Source organism: Orycteropus afer, unplaced genomic scaffold (genome assembly GCF_000298275.1).
Source record: "Orycteropus afer afer isolate SDZICR_OR568_19922 unplaced genomic scaffold, OryAfe1.0 scaffold00006, whole genome shotgun sequence".
Classification (NCBI taxonomy): Eukaryota; Metazoa; Chordata; class Mammalia; order Tubulidentata; family Orycteropodidae; genus Orycteropus; species Orycteropus afer.
In genome coordinates this window covers 28472670-28481590 of record NW_006921593.1, presented here as the reverse complement: position 1 = coordinate 28481590, position 8921 = coordinate 28472670, and the positions used below count along the sequence as shown (strand labels likewise).

General features: G+C 49.8%; 1 protein-coding gene across 1 annotated transcript; it reads right to left on the bottom strand.

Annotated features, from left to right (window-relative positions):
* Positions 1 to 7721: 7721 nt before the first annotated feature.
* On the bottom strand, positions 7722 to 8669 carry GPR55 (G protein-coupled receptor 55). The gene has a single exon (XM_007943860.1). It carries the CDS (start codon positions 8667 to 8669, stop codon positions 7722 to 7724), a length of 948 nt encoding a protein of 315 aa, XP_007942051.1.
* Positions 8670 to 8921: the final 252 nt, after the last annotated feature.

Here is an 8921-nt window from a genome sequence, read left to right as displayed (position 1 = left end):
CTACTTCCGTAGTGATACTGCCTCGGAAACCCAAGGAGGGGTCGCTATGAGTCGGGGCCGACTCGAAGGCACATAACAACAACAACAACATATATACACACACACACCTATATCTATATACAGTCATTGCACATCAGTATCTTACCCCAGTCAGAGTCATTGGGTCTTCAATCCACCATCTGTGAAAATCACCAATTTGGACTGTCTAGGTTTGTTGGGGTCTGGTTGGATTCCTGGGTGGGACTCTGCACTGGCTCAAGGGGACAGTGTGGCTGCACACTTCTCCCAAGTTATCTGTGGTCTCCACTAGCACCTCCAGGACGCAGTCCTACAGGCCTCACGTGCGTGCTGTGGGCAGCCATCTGGTGGGTGGGGCAGTCCAGGGCATCCTCAGAGAAGGGCTGCTCAGAGGGGACACGCTTTGAAGAGCCACTGTGTTGGCGGCTCCCCAGACGCCTCGCGTGACTGTGCTGCACCCCGTGGAGCCTCAGGTGTCAACGGCCCCCCTCGCAGGGAACATCTTTATCCCACTTCCCCAAGTGACAACCCCAGAACAAAAGCCTGTTTGAGGTCTCAGAGGTAAACTTAGGGCCCTTCCACCGAGCAGAGCCGATGTGAGCTTTGAAGTGAAGATGCTTCTGATCTTGCGCTCCCCGCGACTTCAAAGCGCACAGGGGCCCATCTCGTCACCATCAAGCCTTCGTTGTCTAGTCCCTCTTGTGGCTGGCTTCAGAAGGAGGGTGCGTGCATCTCGCAAGTGCTTGGCCCAGGACAAGATCTCAGGCCTGAAGCGGAGGCAGGGAGGCCTGGTTTAGCTTCCTCTGACTTGACGACAGTGAATTTTGGTTTTGGGTTCTGTTCTAGCTCCTAAAGCCCACCCTGAACCTGATGTGCATACCATCTTGGATGTCCGTTTCCCACCCCTGGTTGGCAAGAAGCATAAGGTGGCTGTGATTGTCCTTTCAGGGGGTACCCCCAAGAAGTGCCACTCTGTGGGTCTTTGAGCCCCTGTCCTCCACAGCAACGAGCCACTCCCTGTGGCCTCAGCCTGCCCTCTGTTGGCCGTAGAGGTGGCTGGCCACAGCACCCTGCTCTGCAGGAGGTCTGGTGTCTCCACCCAGGAGTGCCTCCACCTCTGGCTCAGGATGGTCCTACACACCTGCCTCTCCTTGCGCCCACACGGGTTGCTCTTCCCAACTCCTTTCCTCTTTGATCTACTGAAAAATCCTTTTTAATTTCCATTCATCTCTACAGTTGTCTACAAGTGTCAGTCATTTCACACATCTTTGCCATTACCGCGTTCTCTTACTATTCCAGACGTCACTGATAACCCATAGCAGTTACACAGGGGACAGTGGTGGGTCACTGGTAGGATGCGTACCTTCCACATGGGAGACATGGGTTCAGTTCCCAGCCAGTGCGCCTCACCCACACCCACGTGTCTGTCAGAGGAGGCCTGCATGTTACTATGCTGCTGGTCAGGTTTCAGCAGCCTTTTCAGATTAAGACAGACTAGGAAGAAAGGGCTGGCAATCTACTTTTCAATCAAAATCAGCCAGTGAAAACCCTGTGGGTCACAGTGGTCCAATCCCCAACCAATCAGAGGGATGCTGCAGGACCAGGCAATGCTCTGTTCCATTGAGCATTGGGTCTTCATGAGTCGGGGGCTGACTCGACCGCAGCAAATAACAGCTTCATGGGGCCCCAGGGAGGTGATGAAGAGGAGTACAGCTGAGATACGCAGCTTGTGGGCTGGTGTTTTCTAAACCAGATCCTACTTAGGGCATGGCCTGGATGTGCAGTGGCTCCTGGCTCAGTAGGAAGTGATACTTTGGGCGTGACTGGGCTGTGCTCAGGATTGGGAAGAGCTCAGGAGAAAGGGGTGGCCTGGGCCAGGGCCTAGAGCTCGTGCCCTTCAGGAGTTCTGGCCTGGTTGGCAAGATTCTCATGTGAGGAACCAAGGAGGAAAACTCAGACCTTACCTGGAGAATCAGACTGTCCCCTCCCTTCCCTGACCACCTGTAACCCTACTAATGTCTTTCAGCCCCACTGGCTTTAGTAACAGGAAGTTACTTGGGAGTGTTTGACTCACTGGCTGCCGCTTGCTTGGGGGTGGGTCCCCGGCTGCATGCTCACCTGACCCCCTTCTGTACCTGCTGGGCCCCACTGCTGGTCGCGGGCCAGGCTCCGTGGCATTGTGGTTACTGGAACCCAGAAATGTGGACTCTCTACAGAGCAGCCACCTTGGACTACAGCGCCCGGCCTGCACTTTGCTTCCACTGTCCCTGATGAGTTCTCTCTGATTCACTTGACAGGTTGGGACCTCATGGTGAGAGACAGGAGGTCTCTTCCTCCCCTCAGCATGGCAAGAACAGTCAGAAGGTCCCTGAGGCTGACCCACAGGCACACGTTGCCATTTCAACCCAAGATTGCTACACCCTTCTGAGGACTATGCCAATAGCTTGTGGATTTAGCCAGTAGATCTACCTAGAAGAACACCCAGCTGGTGGATCTGGGATCTATCTGGAGAAGACCAGCTCATGGATCTACCTAGACTGCCTGCCCTTTATGGTAATCTTCCTCTCAGGCCTCTAGAGCCCTCTGTACTGGCTTAGGCAAAGCCACGCTGCCCACAGACATGACTTTGTGTTTGAACATCTCTGGGAGAGTGAGTGGTCCAGTCCCCCACTGTGCATAGTAGACAAAGTGCAACATGAAGAGCCCCATTCACTCTGACCATGGCAGGCTCCAAACGCAGAGAAAGAAATTGGAGCCTGGGCAGTCCTTAATGCTGCCCACCCGTGGGCTCTGCGTCCCACACCGCGACCCAGCACCAGATGTCCTGCTACCTCTGACAGCCTGAGTCTCTAGAAGTAGCATCAGCGGCACTTGTTTGGCACAGCAGTGGGACAGGCAGCTCCAAGGCAGGCCAGAGAGGAGTGTCCAAGGTGAGGGATGGTGGAGCAGAACCCCACCTCCTTCCAGCTTCCTGGGGGAGCCCTCTGAGGGCTGGAGTCTCCTGTCCTGGCCACAGTCACCCCTCCACACACGTCCACCCCTTCACTGAACTGTTCTTCCTCACCCTTCACTCCAGCCACCTACGAGCCTTCCAGAGTGCACCCAAACAGGGACTCGGGGGCAGGGCCAACAGGAGAAGAGGGGCCTTCTGCCCTTGAATGGCTCTCAGTCTAGTTGGAGAAATGAAGTTCTCGGGTAGGAAGACACTCTGCGCTCGGGTCTTCCTGTCTCTCCCCCCTCCATCCTCATGCCCCTCCCAGGGCCCTGGCTCAGCCCCCTCCCCAGCATGTCCTGGGTTTTATCTAAGGGCCCCCCACAGATCTGTGTTCACCATCAGACATCAAAGCCTCCCACCCCACAGGTAGAAGGGGCTCCTTTTCTTCCTGAAGGATTTTTGCTTTGTCCACATTAAGGCTCATTTGTTATCTCCTGCCTTGCCTTCAGTCTAGCAAAACAGTCCACGATGTAGCCTTATTATCTGTTCACTCCTTGGAACAGCTGAGTCATCTGAAGGCCTCAGCCTGGGACTGCCCCTCTTCAGCTTGTTCAGAGCCCAGTCCACGCAGGGATCGGTTTGTTCACAGTTTCCAACCAAGACCTGCCAAGAACCCTGTTGATATCTTTCTCAAGGCCAGGCCTTTGTGTCTGAGGGACAAGATGGTCCCTGCAATTCCTGGCTGATTCATTCTCTCCCTCCCAGCCATTGGAGAAGGACAGCTCCGTGGGCAGTGCACAGGGGGCTAGCTGCTCGGCCAGCACCCAGATGAACAAGAGAAACACCTTTATTGTCCTGTGGCTGAACTGAAGCAAGGCCAGCTCTTCCTACAGAAACTAAGTTCAACTGACCCCTTGGGCTGTTCAAGATAGAAAGCCTACCACGTCCAGTGTTCATTCTCACCCAGAGGAATTCTTCCACCATCCCTCCTCCCCCAGGGCCTACTGCTAAAGTGCCATGTAGGAAATGTCCTGTTGGCAGTGGGGTAGGATAGGCAGTTTCCATCCTAGTCTGGCTTCCTTCCCGATAGAGTTTTGAACTGGCTCTTCCTGGTTCAGTCATGGCTATGAAGTGAAACCTGAATGGACCCGAATTTGTAAAATGTGGATGTACCTGAATGATAAGAAACAAACACAAAAAACCTCTCACTGCCATTGAGTTGGTTCCAACTCATAGTGACCCCTACTGGGTTTCCAAGGCTGTGAATCTTTTACAGAATCAGACTGCCTCATCTTTCTGCCACAGAAAATGTATAGAGTTGTTAAATTCCCCTCACTAACTTCCTCTTCGGAAGAAAGATGAAATACAACAAGGGGATGGCTTTAACAGAAATTTATTTCCTCACCATGTAGGAGGTTAGAAGTCTGAGTTTAGGGCACAAGTTCAAGGGGAAGGCTTTCTTTCTCTGTTGGCTCTGGAGGAAGGTCCTTCTTTGTTTCTTCAGCTTCTCCTTCCGGTTTCTTGGAGATCTCCATGTGTCTTGGCATCTGTTTTACCAATCTCTCCTCTAATCTCTTTTTATATCTCAAAAGAGATTGATTCAAGATACCCCTACACTAATCCTGCCTCATCAGCATAACAAAGATGACCCCATCCTAAATGGGATTATAACCACAGGCATAGAGGTTAGGATTTACAACACATACTTCTCAGGGATATAATCCAACCCATAACATGCCACCCTTGGGCCCCCCAAAATTCATGTCTTGCCACATGCAAAACATATTCACCCCATGACATCATCCCAAAAGTTATAAATGAAGTCCAAAATATCATTTTCTGAATCATCTAAATAAAATATGGGTGAGACTTCAGTGTATTTCATCCTGGGTCAAAATTCCTCTTCATCTGTGAACCTGTGAAATCTAGAATACAAGTTATCTATTTCCAAATTATAATGGTGGAGCCAGTCCAAGGGAGACATTTCCAAAACAAATGAATTGGAGGGTACAAAGGGGTAATGGGAACCGAGCAAGTCCAAAACCCAGCAGAACAATTGACATTAGTTCTCAAGCCTCGAAAACAATCTTCTGTTCTCTGAAACCGTCTGGGCAATGGCCCTGCCCTCCAGACTCTGGATGTTGGCCACATTCTCTGGATTCTCAGTGACGACGCCTTAGCCTGAGCTTCACCTCTCCTTCCAGGCCCACTACAGTGGCAACTCTGCTCCCTTAGCTTAGCGTGGCTCTGTTCTCCTAGTCCATTGGAGTGGTGACTGTACCCCCTCAGCCCCGACAGGCCCCATTCGTCATCCCCTTGGGCATGACAACCCCTCTGCTTGGATGGCAGCTCCATCCCCTTGGCACACCTCAATGATAGGCCCATGCTCCAGAACTGAGTTAATGAAGATTTGATTCTTTAAAACCTAGGAGGCTGCGGCCCAACCCTTTGAGATCCAACAGTTCATGACCCCACCCTTTGAAACCAAGAAGAACGTGCTTCTGTGCTCCTTCCAACAGTTCTGCTGATCTCCAATCTATTCCAGGGATGGTCATCTTCTTTCCTTGAAGGAAAACAGATGTAACTCTTTTGTCCTGTTACCTGCTTATAGAATTCCAAGAGGCCAACAGGGTTCCTTCCTTTCTGTTCTTTCTCTGTCCCCTGCAGTCTAAGCTGATGGGTTTCCTGTTGCAGTAATTGGTTAGATGTATCAGTCACAGGCTTAATCTCCTTAACAAAAGATTATATAACCATGTCCTTGCTGAACATCCTAGGATACAGGTTCTCAGTTTGTACAACGGAAATTTCCAAATCTGTCTTTAAGTTCTGTTCTTATTTTGCACAGTTCTTTTTTAAATCCATCTATTTCCTTGCACATTTTACTATAAGTGGCAAGAAGAAACCACATGGCCCCTTTAAGATCTTGCTTAGAAACCTCATCAGCCAGATATCCAAATTTATCACTTACAAGTTCTACCTTCTACCAAACATTTGAACATAATTTAGACAAGTTCTTTGCCACTGCATAACAAGCATCACCCTTCCTCCACTGTCCAATCACATGTTCATCATTTTCTTTTAAAACTTCACCAGAAACACATCGAATGTCCACGTTTCTCGTGACAATCTGTTGCTGGCACCATATGTATTCTCTAAGACAATACAGACTTTGTCTATAGCTCTCCTCATTTCCTCTGAGCCCTCACCAGAATTGTCTTTGACATCCATAAATTCTGCCAACACTCTCTTCAAGGAAATCTAGGCTTTTACTGCTGGGTGTCTTAAAACTCTTCCAGTGTCTACCCATTACCCAATTCCAAATCTGCTTCCACATTTTAGGTGTCTGATAGAATAGCACCCTACTCCCAGCACCAAATTCTGTCTTAGTTCTCTAGCGCAGCTAAAACAGAAATACCACAAGTGCACACCTTTAGCAAACAGAACTTTATTTTCTTACTGTTTAGAAGGCTGAATTCAGGGTGCCAAATCAAAGGAAAATTTTTCTTTGTTGGCTCTGCAGGAAAGTTCTCATCTCTTCAGCTTCTACTTCCGGGTTCCTTGGAGATCTCCATGTATCGTGGCGTCTGTTTCATCCTCTCTCTCTATCTCTCTGATTGCTCATTTAATCTCTTTTTATTCTCAAAAGAGATTGACTCAAGATACACCCTACACTAATCCTGCCTCATTAACATAACAAAGAGAACAGATTTTCAGATGAGACTACATCCACAGGCATAGAGGCTAGGATTCACAATGAAGATTTCTACCAAAAAAAACCTAAAGTCACTGCCGTGGAGTAGGATCCGACTTATGGTGACCCCTTCTTGGGTTTCCGAGGTGGTATCACTATGGAAGTAGATTGCCCAAACTTCCTTCCGAGGAGTGGCTGGTGGGTGAATATTTCTGGGAGACGTAATTCAGTCCACAACAGTTGGCCATGACTGAACTGTTTCAAACTGGTTCGAAGCCCTGCTTCCCAAAGGTATACCCTGTTTCCTGGTAGTTCTCAGGTGTCACCAACCTCTTTCTCCTGTCCTCATTGCTTCCACAAAGTAGCCACAGTTTTGCCATGAACTGGTCCACAACAGCCCCCTCAGTCCTTCCATATCCTTTCTGTGGGCACAGGAAGATTTGGCTGACCAGCCATGCCTTTCTGAGGCCCACAGGCAACTTGGGGCTTTCCATGTGCCCTCTCACTGCCCTTAAAATCCCCACTTGCTGTCATCTCTGTGAGGTTGTTGGCCAACAAAGTTCCAGAAGTGACAGGAAAGTACAAATCTTCAGTCTGGGGTCCCCAAACTAAAAAGGAGGCTTGATCCTTCCCCCTCCATCTCTGCCTAGGATACACTCACCATGACTAACTCTCTTGATTTCCTCTCCTAACTCCTTGCTCCCTCTCTTTTCCTCTACAGAATTTTATAGTCCAATAGAAAAGCAAGGTAGAATTGAAAAACAGCCTTGTTCAGATAGTCATCTCATTCTCTTTCCCAATTCTTCTGCCGTATAGCTTTGAGTCTTAAAAATCAAGAATTTGTCTGGTTCTCAGGTTCTTCAGAAATCCTTTAAACACTAGGTGTTTCAAGTCAAGCTGTCTGGATTTGGGAGAAAGGTCATTGGGGGTACAGTGAGCTAAGATAGCGTCCATTCAGCATTGAAAGAGGAAGCATACCAGTGATTAGTGCTCTACGTATCATCCCACCACATCAGAAACTTTGGAACAGGACACCTGCTACTGGAATTCCTTCCTCTGAGCAGGGTTTCTCTTCCCTCACTCTCTGGTGGTCATGGTGTCCTGGAGAACCAGCTGGGCCCTGGAAGGTCGATGTGCCTTGATGTCCATGCGGAATTCTTTGATGACAAAGTAGTAGCAGAAAACATCCAGGCAGCAGTTGATGTTGGAGAAGCACAGGGACAATTGCAAGAAGAAGCTGATGTTCTGCTTAGCTCCGCACTCCAGGATAAAGCCATTCCTCACCATGAACTGCAGGAAGAAACCCAAGTGCACTGGTAGAAAGGAGACCACAAAGACAGCCAGACTGGCCGCTATCGTGCAGATGCTAGCCTTGTGCTGGACCCAGTCCTGGGTGTAGTGCCCACGGCCAAGGAGAATGCGTATGCTCTTGAAGGAACAGAAACCAATGATGGCCAAAGGAAGAAGAAACCCAAACACCTCACAGGGAAAGAAGACCTCTGCACTCCAGGTGCCGTTGGACATGTTGTGGAAGCATTTGTACTCTCCGCTCGTATCATGAAAGTTGTAGACAGGGGTACTCCCGGCCCACACCAGGACCCAGATGGCGCAACAGGTCATGAAGATCTTCCTGGGCGAGCGGTGGTGGCTGACCAGGAGTGGGTACTGGATGGCCAAGAAGCGGTCCACGCTGATGAAGCAGATGGTAAAGATGCTTCCGTACATGCTGATGAAGTAGAGGCACTCCGCCATGGTGCAGAAGGCACTCAAGGGAGCCTGCACGTGGGGCAGCACCATCTTGAGTGGGAGGGAGAGAACCTGCAGCAGGTCGAAGATTGCCAGGTTGATCATGTAGATGCAAGTGGCAGCGTAATCCGGCCACCTCTTCTTCAGGACCATGCTGAAGCCTCGGATGGCCAGCAGGTTGAGGATTAAGCCCAGGATGAAGGTGGGGACATGGACGGCCAGCTGCAGGACTTTCATTAACTTATCCACATCATGGAAGGAGCAGTTCAGTGGGCTCATGTTCTTCCCTACAACACCAATAAGAAATTCGATGAATCCTTTCACCTTCCTGAAATGATGGGCTCAAATGTCTTTTGTCAAAAACAGGAAGCACTTCCCTATCACACCACAGTTGGTGCTCCCGGAGTAGCAATTAGAGAGCAATGAAAAGAAAGAAGATTGAAATGACTTCTAATCCTGCTCCCCAGACGTAAGCCCCTGCTGCCTTGTGTGTACCACTGCAGGCGGTGGCCAGATCACAAACGAGCTCCA